At 40.8% G+C, this 19,904-nt stretch overlaps 1 protein-coding gene across 2 annotated transcripts in view; it reads right to left on the minus strand.

The window, feature by feature from the left end:
- Window positions 1-732: 732 nt before the first annotated feature.
- LOC134532105 (protein amalgam-like) overlaps window positions 733-19,904 on the minus strand; it is a 297,722-nt gene continuing 278,550 nt past the window's right edge. Inside the window, exons 10-12 of one of the 2 annotated variants that reach the window (XM_063368413.1) lie at window positions 11,077-11,124; window positions 6,059-6,179; window positions 733-1,963 (exon numbers count right to left, since the gene is read on the minus strand). In XM_063368413.1, the coding sequence (XP_063224483.1) occupies window positions 6,079-6,179; window positions 11,077-11,124 (149 nt within the window). In that variant the 3' untranslated portion in view covers window positions 733-1,963; window positions 6,059-6,078. The remainder of the gene's footprint in view (window positions 1,964-6,058; window positions 6,180-11,076; window positions 11,125-19,904) is intronic. The other variant, XM_063368414.1, reaches the window with a different exon arrangement.

Raw genomic sequence — 19,904 nt, forward strand, 5'->3', positions numbered from 1 at the left:
AAGAAATTTTTCATGTTTTATGTAGAAGTATTGTTTAATGTACACATTTGAATTGTCTTACCACAACTTGTTGAAGAAGTTTATGTAATTTTGCTTGATATGTAATTATTATTATTATTACATGTGTTTAAGTTTTTAATGACGAATGACGAATTTTGAGTTTTTGTAACACAATAAAATCTTGGCTCTACAAATGGTTCGACGTCTTGAGGCACGAGGCTTGTGTGTATTTATTCGCTGAACTTAAAAAAAGGGGGTTGTCTGTAAAGTCGGTTTACGGACAATAATTTTACGTGATAACGTCATATCAAACTTTTAAGTTGCTGCTTTTAAAAAGCCCGCCTTAACCTGTTTGATATTATAGAAGATTTTCTCGCACGGTGGTTGGCAGTTTTTGCACGCTAGGCTCAGGCGGAACGTGACAATGAGTCATGATTTTTCGTGCGTGCAGCCGGCGTTCATCGATTTATGAGACGTTATCACGTCAAAAAAATCAACCGTTTGGCCATAGTTTAAGTTCCTCACTCTGAATGACCACGAGCCACTAATGAACACAGAAACTACGTGACTAAATTTTGTGAAAACCAATACAAAGGTTTGAAGGCTTACTAACAGATAAGCTACAATGTCCACAGTTTAGTTTCTCAAGTTATCTTGGAAAGGTATATACTGTAGCTAAACAATACTCTCTAGTTATGTATGTTTTTTACAAGAATAAAAACCTCAACGCAGACTAATGTCAAAATTGACGTTTATTTATTACACAAATATCTGTGCAGTAAAATACAAAGCTTACATATGTGCCATCGTTCTTTACATACAAATAATTGGTGAGCAACAAGGATTTGTGTGTACATTTTTGCAGTCAACAAACCAGTGTCTTGTAAATGTGAACAGGACTTTATAATGACTAGATATTAAAAAACTTTCAAGTTTTTAATAGTACACCAGAACATATATTGTAAATTTAAAAAGAAAACGATGGTTTCAAAAGTTTACAAATAGAATTTTTCATTACATCATTCATTAAACTAAAATAATTTAAATATATATAAAATCAAACGTACTGATTTTTTTTTGGTGAACGACAGTCATTTTACACAGTAGCAAATTCTAAATAGACATTTTACATTACAAACATTTTTAACGAGATTATGTATTATTATTTCTCTCGGAATAAACGGTTAAAACAACGTCCCCCCACCTTTTTTTTTATTTTACGACACATTAAGGCTGGATGTCACAAAGCAGGATAATCACAAACATTCTTATTTTATCTGTAAATTAATTACCCCTTTAAGTAAAACAAATTAACACACATACAAAATAAAAAGATTTCTTTGACACCTTAAACACGAGTTATTCTTAGGTACATACAAACATTGTTGAATTTTGGTTTAGTTTTTTTTTTTCGTTTCACTGGAGCGCATTCGTCACAATCCTTTTTTTTTCTCCATCACTTCCCTTTTCACTAACGTAGCCTTCATCCGGGCTGGAGAGCGACACGCATTGTCCTTTGTTTTCTGACGGAGGAACACTATATTCTTTTTTTTTTCAGTCTTGGTCTGGTGCTTTCTGGCGCGCACTCGCACAAACACGGGGATACAATGAGCCATAGAGTCACATCATCGGTAGAGACGTCCTTCGCCCACGGAGCACCTCGCGAACCCGAGGACATCTTGCAGCCGCCCCTGGGGATCCTGGGGATCCTGACATGCGTGGCTTATTAAGGGTGTTCTGCACGCGTGGGTTCTTAAGGGTGTTCTGCACCCAGGGCCGGGGGCGTTGCTTCTTTCCTCGAGGGGAGGGGATGACATCTCGCAACAACCCACAAAAATTTTCACCTACGTTAAATAACAAAAGAAAATAATAATTAAAGGAACGACGAGAAAACAAACGAAAGTGCCTGAAGTCTTGCCAGCTGGAGTTGGGTTCGGCTACTGCGAAACTGTTGAAGCTGGCTCTGAAACAATAATTGCACACAATATAGTAATGAAGTTGTGCTTAGTCGCCAGTTGACATGTTGGAACATACATAAATTTAATTTATGTGGAGTGGCTTACTGGCAGTAAATCATTAGAAAAAAACAGAGGTACTGAACATTTTATGAAAAATGTTCTGATGTAATTATATTACTAAATTTAATTGCAATTAAATAAATGCTTCAGGACGAATTTCAATGAAAACATTTCTTTAATGCAATACAGTTATGCCGTATGACAGCAATCTTGGTGGCAATCAGTTTGATCATTTTTTAAGATATCTTAACACTTGCCTCATGAACCTTATTAAAGCCATAATTTGAATATTTTATTGCAGATGGTTACAGTGTTTAGTCCAGACTCTTATAACAAACTAATTGCTTTGTAAATTGAACTAAAGTTATTTTGACACATCCCGTAGTATTCTGAGGCAATGATAATACTTATCGGTGGATGAGGAATAACAGCTGTCTTAACGAGAATGGTGCAAGTGTTTACAAGGCATCCACCTGTACTGGTTTATGGAAACTGAACTCAGAAGGTAATGGGCAGGTTTTAAAATCCGTGTCTTTCAGAATATGGGGAAACATGTCTGTGGGAGAAGCTAGAGTTCAGTTTCACATGTTTTGTATGTCTGATAGTTTCCAGCACATTTATTTTTGTTAACCGGACGTTCAGAAGAATATTTTTCAGCAGTTGTTTTGAGTAAAGACTGACCAGTTTTGATTTGTAACTTTTTACGAAATATTTCCAGGAAAAAATCACTATTCCTGAAAAAAAATATAATTTAAGCATTTGAATAGGTTTGTGTTTGAACCAACCGCTAAAAATACAAAGGCGAAATTATCACTTTGTAGCTGACAGCACAAGCCTGGGAACTGAGTGACGCTCAGTCACTCCGTGCAAGCTGACTGTCTCTCATTGGACAGCCGCGGCTGGCTCGAGCATCTCCGTGCTTAAAGAAATTGTGAATTACGTTGCCAAACTTCCCGGGCGGACTTCCAGCTTACACGTTCCACATTCATCTTCATTTACCCAGAAGGAGGGATCTCTTCGCGTGCTGTACGGTCAAACGCTGGGCCTTAATTACGCGGAAACTTTGCCCCGCTCTTTCCCCGAAGCAAACTTGTAATTTATTATTGCGTGAATCTGAAAATTCTCTCAGATACGACGGGAGCGAATATTAATGCGCACTTTCCAGAGACCGAGGCCCCCTCCACATTTCACCGTTAGTGCCTGTTACGGCTGGGAGAGAGGAGATAGGGTCCTGGCTTCGATCCCCAGCCAGGTAAGAGAACGATTCACCTGCCGACGTTTTCTTCCCGGATAAGTCCTGATGCCGTTTGATCATGTCAAGACATCAATCATCCAGCAAGCCATCATTAAAGTAAAGACATGACTCAGTTTAAGTTTATTATTGACATTAAAAGGCTGCGATGTTCCTTTCGACTGTAGACTGCACGAGAGTTTAAAATAACGCAGGACGTCAAAAATGATTACGCACCAAAGATCAGACTAAATAAAATAAAAACAGTAACCACGCAAGAAAGCCATTTCTAGTTTCACCTTTATGACGGAAACATTTGTGATATCGACTTTTCTGATCTTATAAACTAAGCGTGGTGATATAAATTAATATTATAATTGGCAGCTAGTCATAAAAAATTACTTTGTTGACTTTACGATTTAATTAAAATGGAAAACAACAGTGATTACATTGTATAATTACAAAAATATGTTGTTTCAGAGATTTAATAATTTAAATAGCACGAGATATCGTCTCTTCATTCGTTTGCATGTATTTTTTATAACAATTAATGTGAACAGCACTGGAGTGTTGTTACGAGCGCGAAAACTGTGAATGCCAAATGCACTTGAATTAAAAACCTACCCAAACAACAAATATTAAAGTGCAACTCTTTCAATACTCGCCAGTGATGCGTAAATGATAAACTCGATAACTAGCTAAATCATGAGTTTTCATGTTGCAATACACTTATAATACGAAACGTGGACACGAAATTTAAAATAATGCCGAGCGTGACAAATATATACGCAACATTGTGTTTTCAACTGCATTTCTGGACGCGAATCACACGTAGTTCCGCACCCGCCGCTAGAGTTCGTTGCCGGAGCAGCTACGTTGAATATCGAATCATTTGATTAGCAGATCGAAATGTTAAACTTTACAGTGAAACGGCTCCGATAAAAACGAATAAAAGACTTTAAAATAATTACTAAACCCCGACTTTAAACCTTATTTTCAACAAGGAAATTTAAATAAAATACTTGACATGTTGTGAAAATTCATAAATCAGTTAATACTATAACGTATCCCTTTGGCTTTGTGAACTTTGGTTCGCGCCATCCACCACAGATGGTAGCACCGTGGTTACAAATTCTCGTCCGTGCGACTTCCGCTCCACCATGTTTAATGGCGGGCGAACGAATATTCAAATTGGAGAACGCTCGGGCCAACCTTCAGTTATGACTGACAAACTAAAAAAAAAAAAAAAAAATACAATGCTTTACCCCAGATCGAAGAATTGTTTTGGCCGGGACACAGTACAGAAGTGACAAAAACTAAAAGAGGATGTTATTGACTGGTTTAACAACATGGCGGTAACTGAGTGCACAGACGACATAGAAAAGCTGATGATACTCTATGACACATGTTTAAAATTTATATGGCGACTACGTAGGAAAATAGGTAACGTATCACATGTGTTTTTAATTGCGCTTTATTTTATTTTTTGAAATAACAATATATAAAGAATCAATCGTTTCTTCACTGTCACTAAATACTTATCCAGAGCTTCATTTTAAAGTCTAGAGTTAAAATAAAAAGAGCGCGTTTAACACCGTACACAGGATAGTACCGAAACTTTATTGGCAATTTATCCCTCGATACGTAAGTATATCGTAAGGAATAAAACGGAAGAGAAAGAGATAGAGAAAGAGAAATGAAGAAGGTAATTGTCTAAATAAACAATAATTACCAAAATATTACTCACTTTTAAAATAAGCTCAAACCCCGTTGTGTTGCCCTCTGCCCAAACACTCCCTTACAAGACGCCAGCAAGTCAAGGTGGAGTCAGGCGCAGGCGGGTCCCTATCCCTGCAGCATGGCGGGGTTCAACCTGAGCCGCACGCCGCCACGTTCTCTGCACCGTCCGCAACATATTCTCCGTCTTTGTAACGTCAGAAACCTTAATCTAGAATAGTCAGTGAGGGGAGTTAGTCATGGCTAAAACGCTGCCATGGCTGGCCAATCCCCTCCCAGCACATGATGCATGCTACCTCTCTTGCGTGGCTAAAAACCTGCATGCTTAGAGCGTATAGGCTTCGGCCTGAGACGCACTTAGAGTCTTCCCTAACCAAAACCCTACCAAATACAATTAGTTATTAGTTAGGTTAGGAAAAAAAACCTTCCTCTGGCTGGCTGGGCAGCTGGGCTAGGTTGACGAGTGAAGTCGCCCGCCCCTGGGGGCGCATGCGCCCCTGGCTAATAATAAACCAGGTGGGGCAAACATGAATAATGCGGGCCGCAAGGCCCAAGCGCCCAAACCCTGCATGGTTGAATCTTTCTGCCCAGCCCAACTCTTCTTACCTGGACCTTTTCCCTCTTGTACAGTAGTTTCCTGCTTGCTTAATGCATGTTTATTTGATCCCCGCATTAACCGGCCCATGGTTTTCCCTGTGTCTATGCAGGTTTTACCTGGGTCACTTTAGTGAGCTTTTAGGCTAGGCTATCAAAGGGGCGCCTGTCGCAGCCATGGCTGGGCAATAAATACCCAATTAGCAAACGATGCACGCGACCGTTTCTGCATGGTTAATACCCCGCATGATAGAGTGTATAGGCGTCGGCCTGAGACACACTTAGATCCTCCCCTAAACTGAACCCGCTTACACACTTATATTAACTTAGGCTGGGGAAAGAAAGTAAAAAAAAAATTCACGTAATGTTGCATTCAAATTAGGAAACGGAATTTTAATCGCATCGCACCGAAAGAAGTTTCAAATAAAAAAAAGGAACACTATCGGACACAGCACTATTGTATATAGAGTTGTATTACCTGAGCGCGGCGAGACGCGACTACGAGGCCAGCAGCGCCGCCAGCAGCAGCAGGGACGCCGACGCCTCGTGCGCCGAGACGCTGTTGAACACCGTCATGCTCAGGTCGCGCACCTCCGGCTCTGCGACACAACACAGCACTCTCACTGTCGCCTCACGGCACGCCAGACCCTCTCACAACACTCTCACTGCCACCTCACGGCACGCCAGACCCTCTCACAACACTCTCACCCTCGCCTCACAGCTCACCAGACCCTCTCAAAAACCTCTCACCCTCGCCACACAACCCGCCAGAGCCTCTCACAAGCCTCGCCTTCACCACACAGCGTGCTAGACCCTCTCACAAGACTAATCCTCACCACACATCCCGTAATACCCTCTCACAAGCCTATCCGGACTCCTCTGTCACATTCTGAACCAGTTACTTCGCACGGTACAAATTTTCTGTACTTTGGTAAATTCTCGCGACGCGGCTTTTCCGTAAATAACATAATAAAATTTGGAAAAAAATTTTCTCTCACACATTAGACGTTCCTCTGTTTACCCTGAAAATAGCGTTTCTATGTTATTACTGGTTTCTGAGAAATCACTGCTTATTTGTTACAATACCAATGTTTTGACGCGGCCGCCGTCTAATTTCTACTTTTCCGCGTCTGTCCGTATGTTTATGTTTTGAATAACTAAGTCAGATATTGATAATGTTATTTTAGTTTAGGTTAGCTACGTTAAAATTACCTTAAAACATTGTGTTCAGTTAGTTAGGTTAAAATAGCTACATTAAAAAACTGTCAAATATTTTAAATGGGAATGACCAATTTAAGATGTAGATATCATGACGTAATCAACAGTTCACACTTACGTTAAGGTTTTTTTTAATGTTTCTCGACTATTCTCTTACTTCTCCTTCACATAAGTATATGGAAGAAAGTTGACATGGACATCTTTCGTGCACGTGTTTATCCCGTACCACGCGCTGCTGAGTTGCTCGTGGGAGCTGTGAACCTCAACAACCTTCGGTGAACTTCGGAACTATTCGGGCCTCTGACTGGAATTATGTGAACCGGTTGCTACACTACGTTGCAATTCCTGAACAGCCATTAAAAATACTTAATAGCATTTTCAATTTAGCTATACCAAACTAACCGGCTACAATATTACAAAGTATTTTTGACGTGACAACATCTAATAAATCGATGAACGCCGGCTGCACACACGAAAAAGTGTCCCGTTACGCACATTGTTCCGTTACGTAGTGTCCGTTACACTCATTGTTCCGGTACTCTGTGTCCCGTTACGCTCATTGTTCCGTTACGCTGTGTTTCGTTACGCTGTCGGCGAGTGCAGTAATAATAGGTTATGTTACAATTGACTAAAAAATTATGGTAATTCATATAATTGATGATAGATATTTGATTATAGTTTATTTATATGAAAACTTGTTCATAATTATATTTAAACTTTATAGCTAAACGCTAGTTTTTAAAATTAATTACAAGTCATCTACACATGAACTGTTTCGTCGACTGTTTATAAAGTGAAGTGAAAAAAATGTGGTTTTCATTGCTTACTACAACAACAATTTCGGCAATAAAGGTTAATTATTCTTGGATTTTAAAAATCTGATTACTAGTATAGTTTCAAGTATTTAGTCATTTATTATTAAAATAAAAATGATTCAATTTTATTCATAAAATTATGCAATCATTTCATCAATGTTTTGTTATGACGTTGTCACGTTAAACTATCGTCCGTAAATCGACTTTACAGAAAACCAATTTTTTAATGTAGCTCTCCGAACCTAATCGACCATCCTGAATATCTCTGACTTCACTTCTCCAAGACATAAATACACGGAAATACAGGAGAAAGCAAAAAATAGCGGCGGCCGCGTCAAAACATTGGTATTGTAATGTAACATACTCGTATAAGCAGTGATTACTCAGAAACCAGTAGGAACATAGAAACGCAATTTTCAGGGTAAACATGCATAAAACGCGGCTTCGGAATAAACTGTTGTGAATATTAGGTTTTCGAATCCTGTGAGTCTCCATGTATAAGAACGTTAAAAATAAATTGCAACGGTTGCGTCAATACGCACTAGATATTATAATTTACGCTATGAACAGTGATTTCTCAGAAACCTTTTGGAATATCAAGAAAATGTTTTCAAGGTAATGATTTTCGCTGTGTGCCTAACGTCTCTAGATTTCGCAACAAAAAAAAGTTATTTTTTCCTGAATTTTATTATTAATTTCCTGAAAAGCCGCGACGTAAGAATATTACCTCTACTAAACTCTACCCACAGCACCCACTCTTCGCTACGGTAGAACACAGGCAGAACACAGTCGCACTGATAGTTGTACAGTCCCTCCTCCTGGGTGCGCTACTGTCGTTGCTAAAGCTGTTGCCGTTGTTTCGCAGAAGTAAGAAATGTACTATATATATATAAGAAAATTTAACATTTCTTACTGTTGTACTTCCCTTCACAATTGTACTAAATAATAAAAAAGGCATCATTATATAAATCCAATATCAAAGCTGTGTAACTAATGTAGAGACCGGAAAAATTCGCGAATTTATTTCGCGATAGGCTAAAATACAAATAGTTATTCCCCAGTGCCGCCTCTGCTATTGGCTCACAACTCACCTGGAGGACTCTGGGCCAATGAGAAACACCAAACCAAAACTTTATCGAATCACAGGCTACTACGTAGGGGCACCTTCACAAGACAGCAGCCAGTGAGTGGGTGATATTTGACCGAGTGTACGCAGAACTATGGAGTTCATCCTGGAGGTCATTGAACCGGCGAATTTTTCCAGGGGAGTGACCCGAACAGCTGGTTCTCTCTCTTCCCCCCCCCCCACCAACGCCACCCACCCTTCACCAACTGCTGTGTCCAGGGATACCAACAAAACCTAGTGGCGCGCCGATGAATATTTTACACTGTGGCTGCTATCACTACTCGTGTGACGCGGGCCACAATCGATTTCTGTTTTTCCCACGCGGGAGTCGATCGCCGCCGGGTGACACTGTGCTCCTCATAAATGTCAGCGTTGTACAGGGCAGCAGGTGAAGAATATCCCGTCATTGAATAACCATTACCAAGCCATAAATAATTATATCAATCGGGAACGTGAAATAAAAAATCCCTTATCGGCACAGTTTACAGGCGTAGGTATATATCGGAGTACCTCAATCTTCTGGAAATAATTTTGAAATTACCATAAAAAAGTCTTGGAACATTTTAAAGACTTAATGTCGCCTACGAAAAATCATATATGTTAGCCAATTCGAAAAAGATCGATTTAACATTTTCTTATATTTCATGCAGTAAAATGTTTTTTTGAATGCTTTTAATTTAATGTATCCAGCATTGTATGTTTAAACGAATTTCATATTATGCCTACTAAGGTAGTTATGCAATTATTACTTTTGATCTTAAAACACTACTTTTAATCCCTTGCACTAATACGTAGGGACCGGAAAAATTCGCGGGTTCAATGACCTCCAGGATGAACTCCATAGTTCTGCGTACACTCGGTCAAATATCACCCACTCATTGGCAGCTGTCTTGTGAGACGTCCCAACGTAGCAGCCTGTGATTAGATAAAGCTTTGGTTGGGTGTTTCTCATTGGCCCAGAGTCATCCAAGTGAGTTGTGAGCCAATAGCAGAGGCAGCACGGAGGTATAACTATTTGTATTTTAGCCCATCGCGAAATGAATTCGCGAATTTTTCCGGTCCCTAGTGATCGTATGCGGGCCCGTAAGGAACTACAGTTATCACGACCTACGGTTGCTTCTGGGAGTTTTCTAAGTGCGCATGATGGTAGATGTTAACAACTGTCCAATCACAGGAGTCTTGCATGCTGATAACTAGGAGAAGGTATTTTTCGCGAAAAGATATGAACAATTATTAGACTGCAACAAGGTATACCCGCACCTGTTGTTTCTTCCTTGTGATTGGCGGCCGTCTGCGAGAGAAGTCGTTGCCTTGTCTGACCGAGCCACTCAGGACGCGTTTACTTCCGCACTGAATTACTGTGATTGGTATTGTAACATTCGATATGTACCTGGGAGAAACACGCCCAATCACGAAACACAGATGAAGCTATATTGTTTTAACTTTATTCTTGTCTCAGAATCTTGTCGCGAAATCTGCATGCCCCTACTGATAAAACGCAAATAAAAAAAATTGCATGGGAACTTACTAACAGTTTTGTTGTCCAGAAATTCGCGGAATCCCTTGGCTTGTGGCCAAAATTGGGCAGTACTTCTCGCCCAAGAGGTTTTTGCAGGAAACCTTTCACCCATTCAGTTGGGATTTGACGTATTGGTAGAGACCGGAAATATTCGCGGGTTCAATGACCTACAGGATAGACTCCACTATCCTCTACACACCCGGGCAAATGCCAACTGTTCATTGGCTGTTGACTTGTGAGTCGTCTCGACTGGGTAGCCTGTGATTCGACACTTCTATGAGTGAGGGTCTCTTATTGGCCCTCATTACTCCAGATTAACAGTGAACCAATGTTGGAAGCAGAACTAAGGTATAATTATTTGAATTGTATCGTTTCACGGGATGAATCCGCTAATTTTTCAGGTCTCTACGTATTGGTAGGGACCGGAAAAATTCGCGGGTTCATTTAACTCCAAGGATGAACTCCATAGTTCTGCGTACACTCGGTCAAATATCACCCACTCATTGGCTGCTGTCTTGTGAGACGTTACAACGTAGCAGCCTGTGATTCGATAAAGATTGGTTTGGGTGTTTCTCATTGGCCCAGCGTCATCCAGGTAAGTTGCGAGCATATAGCAGAGGCAGCACTGAGGTATAACTATTTGTATTTTAGCCTATAGAGAAATGAATCCGCGAATTTTTCCGGTCTCTACGTACTGGTGATCCTACTGCCACCTGCTTGTCACCGACTGGGAACAGCAGGGGAAATGGGGAAGCAGAGGTGTTTGGACCGCACCAGAGACAGAGCGAGGCGAGGCATGCGAGACGGCTGCTACTCACCTGACAGCAGCGAGGTGTCCGCCGATAGGTCGTGCGCCGAGCCGTAGTCTGGCCGCGAGCCAATCAGAGACACGAGAACAGAGAACACACAAGGGCGTGAGGACACAGGCCGCAGGGCGCAGCACCACAGCAGGGCCTGAACTTGGGACACACAACCAGGCCAACAGACACAGGAAGCCAGCACCACGTCAGTCTACGGGCGCATCTGAAGGTTCCCCCACTCGAGTGATTGGTAGAGACCGGAAAAATTCGCGGATCCATTCGGCGATAGGCTAAAATTCAAATACATATACCTTTTAGATGATTTTTATATTGGCTTACTGTTAATCTGGAAGAATCTCAACCTATTATAAACCCTCAACCAAAGAAAGATCGAATCACAGTCAAAACCAGCTGAGAAGACTTACAAGTTAGCAGCCAATGAACTTGCGTTTTTTGCCCCGAGTGTACAGCGGAATGCGTAGACTATTCTGAAGGCCATCGAAACCGCGAATTTTTTCCGGTCCCTAGTTATTAACTTTTGAGAGTATTTGTTATTTAGTAGTGTTCTTAAACTATTAGTTTAGGTTGGTTAAGTATTACAAGTGTATGAGGTATGATTTTTGTGCAGTCGGTTATTACTGAGATTAAGTGTAAGAGAAGCCCAAATTAGCGGATGTCGATTGGTGAATTTATAGACAGCTGAGACGAACACAAGAAAGAAACAGTAAACACAGACAGACAACCACCTGATTAGCCCACAGTTGCAGCCAACCAGGAAGAAGCCAGCCTCAGGCGAGATTATATAAAGGCAGGATAAACCATTCGAAACATTCTCTCACGGTCTAATGTTAGAAAATGTGTAATCGATAATTTTTTGAAAATTGGAGAACAATAAGGTTATCATGTATATTAAGTTCTTAAAATGTTCCATTAGTTTATAGAAGTTCCCAGAACATTTCCAGATGAAATAGGGACTTTTACATAGAGACCGGAAAAATTCGCGGATTCATTTCGTGATAGGCTAAACTTCAAACATGTGAGCAATTCTGCTGGTTCTGCTATTGGCTCGCAGTTTAACTGGAGCTCTCTGGGCCAATGGCAGACTATTGACCAAAGAAGAGTCGAATCACAAGCTACCCAGTGGAAACGCCTCACAAGTTATCACCCAATGAACACGCGTGTTTGCTTGAGAAATGCAGAGGATAATGGAAGCTATACTAGAGATCAATGAATCCGCGAATATTTCAGGTCTCTACTTATACATCTAACGACCACAAAAAAATAAAGGTTGCCAACATTTACTTTCGAAAAGTTAACGACTTTCAGGTTTGTTAGATTCTCTCCAAAATCCCACACAGTAGGTAACTGCTCCCTGATGATGGCGACTGCAGTGTCGACCGAAACGTCGTTGAAACATTCTCCAAGGACGCGGCTACAACCCAGAAGCGGGGCTACTTCAGACAACAACCTCGAACGACAGAGAGACGAGGGGGGAAGCCTAAGAATTCCTTTAAGTTCTGTCCCTGCCCGAACACGCCCGAATATTCACCTTCGGCCAACTTCAGGATTTGTTTAATTTTTCCGCAGGAATAAACGAATTCAAATATTAAAAGTGGTCGGTTAGGTTAGCTACATGAAAGCACTTTAAAACACTATAGACGGTTAGTTAGGTTAGTATAGCTACATTAAAAAAAACAGAGAAATATAAAGTTATATATAAATAAACCCGAGGTTGGCCGAAGGTGAATATTCGGGCGTGTTCGGGCAGGGACAGAACTTGATGGACATCCTAGGCTTCCCGAGGGACGAGACATGGGGAGCGACAGCAAAGCCACGCGCGCGCGGTGTCGCCGCAGGAACATTAAACCGCGGAGCGTGACAGGGCCACATTATCGTTAGGCCTCGCTTCCCGCGTGTAACCGCGAGCTGCCTCGTAACAGGCCGTCTTCCCGGCGCGGCGAGGGCTCATTTGTCGGCCACGCGACTGCTGATCGCCCGTCGAGCGCCCCGCTCATTACCCGGCGTGCCGCACGCCAGCAACCCCCCGCAGACGTCACACCGCCCTGTGCCAGCTCTTGCTCACTGGGTCACTGGTTGTATCGGCGAACCCTGCACGAATTTGAAAAAAAGGGGGTTGTCTGTAAAGTCGGTTTACGGACGATAATTTTACGTGATAACGACATAAGAAAACACTTAAGAAAAAATTGCATACTTTTTAATTTTTCAAATACTTTTTGCAGTTATTTGCAAAATTTAATTTCAATAATCTGTTTAAATATAACCACGAACAATTAGTTAAAAAAGCCACGCCTTAACCTGTTTGACATTATAGAAGATTTTCCTCGCACGGTGGTTGGCCGGTTCTTGCACGCTCGGCTCAGGCGGAACGTGACAAATTTTCGTGCGTGCAGCCGGCGTTCATCGAATTTATAAGTCGTTATCACGTCAAAAAAATGTGTTAAACACTATTACAATAATAATTTGATCGTATTGAAGACTTCAATTACTGCTAGGGAGATGTATATTTTTTTGTTGCGAAAACACCTTTTTAATTATTAGGCTGCTAGCGATTGTTTCCGTGTAATGGCACGGCCAATCATTAGGGACCGGAAAAATTCGCTGGTTAAATGACCCGTAGGATGAACTCCATAGTTATACGTACACTCGGTCAAATGCCACCCACTCATTGGCTGCTGTCTTGTGAGACGTTTCAGCGTAGCAGCATGTGATTCGATAAATCTTTGGTCGGGTGTTTCTCATTGGCCCAGAGTCATCCAGGTGAGTTATCAGACAATAGCAGAGGCAGCACTGAGGTATAACTATTTGTATTTTAGCCTATCGCGAAATGAATTCGCGAATATTTCCGGTCTCTACCAATCATGACTTGTTTGCTTCCGCACTGGATGGCCGTGATCGCCGTGCTGACCTTGAAACAGACATTAGCCAACCACGAAGCACAGACAATTCTACAATGTTTTAACACAATTATGCTATGCAAATATTTTTTTCGCGTAAAAAAACAGATGCCCCCAATTATTAAAGATGACAAGATATGATAGAATTGTTCTGCCTATGCCATCACTGAAGACGAATTCTGAACTTCACTTTCTTTATAAACACCTAACGCCACGGGCGTCTCTGGCGTGGGGGGGGGGACGTGGGGGACACTTCCCTCCCCCCCTCCCCAATATTTTCAAGTACATCCAATAGTTTTATTTATACTATTTTCATGTTTATAAAATACATGTATTTACAGTGCAGACATATACATATTAGTAGATCAGGTGTCAAATAAAAATTACATACAAAGCATCGCTTGAAAATAAACAGACATTTTATACTTAACTCGATGGAGGTACTAGCATTTAAATAAATAAATAAATTTATTTTATATCCCCCCCTCCAAACTTTAGGTGCCAGAGACACCCATGCCTAACGCTATCCAACATGTTACAATAATATTGGATACACTAGACTTAAGAACAGTTCATAACTGCAAAAAAAGTGTCGTAATAGTTTAAACAACATTGTAACATTTTCCTACTGCGATGGATAGCTGAAGTGACATAGTTATTTTGAACGAAATTCTTTGAAACAGAAGCTGGGACTAACAAAGAGTCGAGCATTGACAAAGATAAGGCTTTTTTCCAGCTTCACTGCACAATTTTTGGTATCGCCTCACTGTCGGATGACGGAGAAGTGAGTCATCAGTTTCACAGCTAAAGCGCCCTTGCTTAGATTACAATATCTCGAATAAATAATATAAGATTTTGATTATTACCACCATTAAAAATTAGTAATTATTGTTGATATTCTTGAATATACTAATAACCTTTTTTTTGCTTGTGGTACACTTTGGAGAAGTTATTTTAAAACCTTAAAATGACCGTAACTTATTAATAGAGACCGGAAAAATTCGCGGGTTCATTTCGCGATAGGCTAGACTCCAAACACGTACACCTTTATGCTGAGTCAGCGATGGGACCACCGTTTATCTGAAGGACTCTAAGCCAATGAAAAACCTTCAACAAAAGAGGTATCAAATCACAAGCATCCCAGTTGACGCGTGTCACGCGTCAGTATCCAATGAGCAGGAGCAATTTGTCCCAGTACATAGAGTATCATGGAGTCTATCCTAGAGGTCATTGAAACCGCGAATTTTTCCGGTCTCTACTTATTAAGTATTCATTTCAGAGGAAAATGGTAAAAAAAATTCCCCTGTAAAAACATAACTATAATCATGTTAAACAAGAAGGTGGTATTGAAGTCTCAAAATAGAATTAAATGGCGCGCTCTTCTCCCTACTTCCTGTTATTTAATTTCCTTGACTTCCGTCGCATTCAAGTAATTACTATCACCCAAGAGCCGCATAAAGAGAGCAAAGATGTTACCAAATTTTTTTTATATACCTGAAGTTACAGAATTTAACAAAACTAGACAGCTAATTCCTTTGGAATATGTAAATAGCTACTCAAATAGCCAGAATAAAATTTTCGTGTACAAACTTTCAAATGGTCTTGAACGAATATGAGAAACATTTTAGTTTTAAATCATGTCTTTAAAGCACGCAAAGGAGTCGACAAACTCTCAGCAGCTGCAAGTTTAGAGTGACCTCTCTTACAGAGGGCAGCCCTGGACTCACCGCAACTCGGGAGTTCTCGGCTGCGCTCGGGAGTTCTCGGCTGCGCTCGGAAGCGATCGGGCCCGCACTTCGGGAGTTCTCGGCTGCGCTCGGGAGTTCTCGGCCGCGCTCGGACCCGCACCTCGGGAGTTCTCGGCTGCGCTCGGAAGCGGTCGGGTCCTCGCGAGGGGGTGAATGTTTCACCTGCGGACGGAAGTCTCCGGAGCCGGCCGGAGGTATTAGGACCGCGAACCAAGCGGGAGTTGCAAGGTTTATGAGGGCCCAGCGCGCGCGGGCTATAGTCCCCCCTCCCCGGAAATCCAGGACTCTCCCCCCCTCACTCCCTTATCCTACCCCTCGGCGAAGGGGGTATTAAACGCTCGACCTCGCGAAACCCCTCCCACTCCTCCCGCAATTATGCAAATTTAACGGGCGCCGGAGTTCGGCGCGCGGATGAATACAAGCGCGGGCGAATTGCGACGTTTGTTTGTCCGCTTCTCGCTGGCGGGCGCTGTCCGGAGGAGACCCTGGGGGTCCGCCGAATCAGCGAGGAAACACGCGGTCGTTTCATACCAACACACGACTTTAAATCACGTTACTTGATTTGTAATACGTGTGCAGCCTGTCGCGCTGCTTCAAGAGCTGAACACTTCTCGTTACACGCTGCCAGACATCGCAGAGAACTAAAAGCTACCCGCCATGTGAGACACTGTCAACACAAGGCTGTATTTCAAAAATATACACGGTTAAAACCTTTCTTCTTAAATTTACGAACAACACTTGTTATGAATTATTCAGGGATCTTCGTTAATTTGCGGTTATCTTCGTAAAAAAAAATAGTGCGTGGAGTCCCTCCTCGTGGAAGAAAGTGAAACTTCGTAATGTGGAAATGAAAATAGGAAGGGGTAGAAATTGATTTTTAGTGAAATCATATTGTATCAAATCAAAATAAAATAAATCATGAAATCATTCAACGATAAAAGCTGTTTATTTAATAAGCGGACGGGTTGGCCCCAAGGAGAAAATTGACGCGGTGAGACGTCGTGGACATAGAGAAATGACACACACTCGCTCTGTCTCTTTATATTCCCCCTCCCCAGGAGCGTTAAACGTTTAACGCAACTTTGTTGGAAGTCGCATTAGAAGTTTCACTTCAAAAAAGGTAACAATTTTTTCTTACATTGAGCACGAATCCACAATAACAATGTTTGGTATACTACAAACTGTTGACTTTTAAGTCAACAGAAAAAAACCCGCTTCACCCTTGCAATTGCCTGTTACCTTCTTCACAACCGAGCACGGAACTGGAAACATGAAATATGGCGTAGTTGTTACGAAGATTCATTTATCTGAGATTACGAAGAACACTTCGTTTATTTCAGGACATTTCTTCGTTGAAGAGCCAGAAAATTTACTGTAATTTCTGACAGTGTGTTTGATTTTTTTTATGTGGTTGGCCTGCCGTTCATTAAGCACGCGCTCGAAGACTCAGAGGCAACAGTAGAAAATTATTAGGGCCATGTATTTTTCGTGAAATTATCTGATCGCTCATTAGACTGCAATAAGGCGAACATGTGCTAGATATTGTTTCCTTGCAATTGGCAGCAGCCTTCAAGAGAAAACATTGCCCTGTTTGGCCGAGCCTTTCAGAAAGCGTTCGCTTCAGCACTGGATGACTATGATTGGTGTGTTGACAGTAGACACGTAAACACAGCCAACCACGAAACTCAGACAATGCTACAAAGTTTTAACACACAGCTGATCTGGAAATATTTTCGCGATAAATACATGGCTTTAAAAATTATCAATCGATCTGGTGAATTCAGATTGGTTCGTTCAAAAAGTAAAAAAAAAAAAAAAAAAAAATGGGGGGGAATGTGTTAAACTGTGTAGTCTAGACTGTCTGTCAAATATATCGCGAAATAGTTCAGTCTCTATTTATTTTTCATTTTTTTCGGCGAATTTATTTTAAAACTGTGACTTGTAAATCGCAAAGTGTTCTATTTCATAAGTCTACAAGCTGCAAGTTATTGATTACAAGTGAATGATTTCCAATTGAAATACTGAGCTGTTTCATAAAGAAAATGGTTTGAGTTGTAACCGTTGGCTTACTACTAAACTGAATTGCAAGTCTACAAGTCGGCTGGGATTGTTTATGTTTAAAGGGAACTCCGTATTAAGACAAGTTTTATGTTACAATTGAAAAATAAGCACGAAGAACCCAAAAATTAATAGCAAACTGCCAGAGTTTCAGCAAGATAAAGAGCATCTTCAGATAAAATGGGACAAAATTAATTAATGGACTAAAATTTAAAACAACAGATAAACATAAAAAAATTATCTGGCAAAACTTAAAAATAGGTAGCATAGTAAGATATATAAATTATTCTTAATTATACAGATTTAGATTTATTGAGTAAAAAATCTTTTATATTCTTTCGTTGGATATGAATTTTTTAAATGGAGTGCTCTTAAGTTGAAAACATAACAGCTAATATAATTACTTTATTATTAAAAAATTATGTTCCCCAAACAGTTGCATCAAATATGTTAAATCCTAAATGAGTTGTCTATGACAATTAAAAAAAAACTATATTAGCGTATTAGAAAATTGTCATAAATTCTTTACTAATCTTGGGTCTGAACTTGACTTCAATAACATCATATTCCTCTGTTTCCGTAATATACATATCTAATACAATTCCATATGAAACATTAAAATTTGTACTCGAAAAAAAATATTTTACTTTGGTGTTAGTATTATAAATTGCTACACATATTACAATTCCATGAAGGTTACAAGCAAACTTCACGAAACACGAGTGTAAAAATAACTTGTAGAAAGAGGCTGGTGACTTGTGAATCTGCGAGTGTAATTTTGTACGAGTGAGAGTTGACTTGTAATTTTATGAAACAACTTCCTTAGCTACAAGGGGAATTCACTCGTGACTTGTAGCCTTGGAACAGGGGGCGCCGGAGGTGGTCTGCTGTTCGCCGTGACTCGAGGCTGGAGGGACGCCTGAACAGAACAGCCCGGTGAACAAACACTCGGGGCTCTGTTCACGTCCCGCTGTTCGCTCGCCGCGGAGCGAGTAAACACGCGCGCAGAATGCACGGAGTGCACGTGTGTGTGTGCACGTGTGTGAGCACGTGCCTGCCCTCGGGCGGCGAGCGAACCGAGACCTCTGCTTCACTTCGTCGTGGCTGCAGGAATCAGGAACAGAAGCAGAGGCAGAGGAAGCGAGGAAGACAAGCACAATGTCCCTTTACTACCCAGACAGAGTTCCACGAATAACGTGATTCAAAATGTTTTTTGACGTGACAACGTCTAACAAATCGATGAACTCCGGCTGCACGCACGAAAAAGGATGACTCATTGTCCCGTTACGCACATTGTACGGTAACGCACATTTCCCCGTTACGCTCATTGCACGCTTGCGCCGCATCTATCTCTCTTACACTCGATTGGAACAACCATCGATTTGACTTTTTCGAGGCACATTAAACTTGAAACACTCCCAATCGTTTCCTACTTTTCCTATCATCGTCCTATCCTTAACAGAATAACACACATTGGAAGAAGTTAAATAGCAAACATGTATAAACGTTACAGTTAAAATAATCTGTTCGTTAAAGTAATAAACATATTTGAATTAATGAGTGCAAATAAAAGTAAATTTATAAATTAAATTGTAGATTTCATTTCACTCCTTCTTTGTATCCATACAAAATAGTGATAATTCAATGAAAATGATTCAATTTTATTCATAAAAGTATGCAATCATTTCATCAATGTTTTGTTATGACGTTGTCACGTTAAACTATCGTCCGTATGGCAACTTTACAGACTACCAATTTTTTTTCTCCCAAACGAAAAAAACACGGGACATCAAAAAGGAACGTTCGAAAAGTACACGGTGAACCAATGCACAGACACTTGACAAATCCACGTAGAAAGGCACGAGTGCATACAATTATTAAAATCCAGGGATATTATTACATTGTGATCAGATAAATTTAAAAAACCGCAATGGAAAAGATAAAAAAAAGCGCATACCATCCAGCCATTTGCATCCGGGAGGGAAAAGATTATGTGGCAACGATCAATCAAAACTAGACACCAAACCGATGATGAATAGAGTGTTGAGTCAAGTCTGTTACCAGAAAACCACGCGTGTCGGCCAATGAACTCACGGAATGTAACCAAAATGGAGCTAGGAGGTGA

The sequence above is a fragment of the Bacillus rossius genome, chromosome 5, assembly GCF_032445375.1.
Source record: "Bacillus rossius redtenbacheri isolate Brsri chromosome 5, Brsri_v3, whole genome shotgun sequence".
Taxonomy (NCBI): Eukaryota; Metazoa; Arthropoda; class Insecta; order Phasmatodea; family Bacillidae; genus Bacillus; species Bacillus rossius.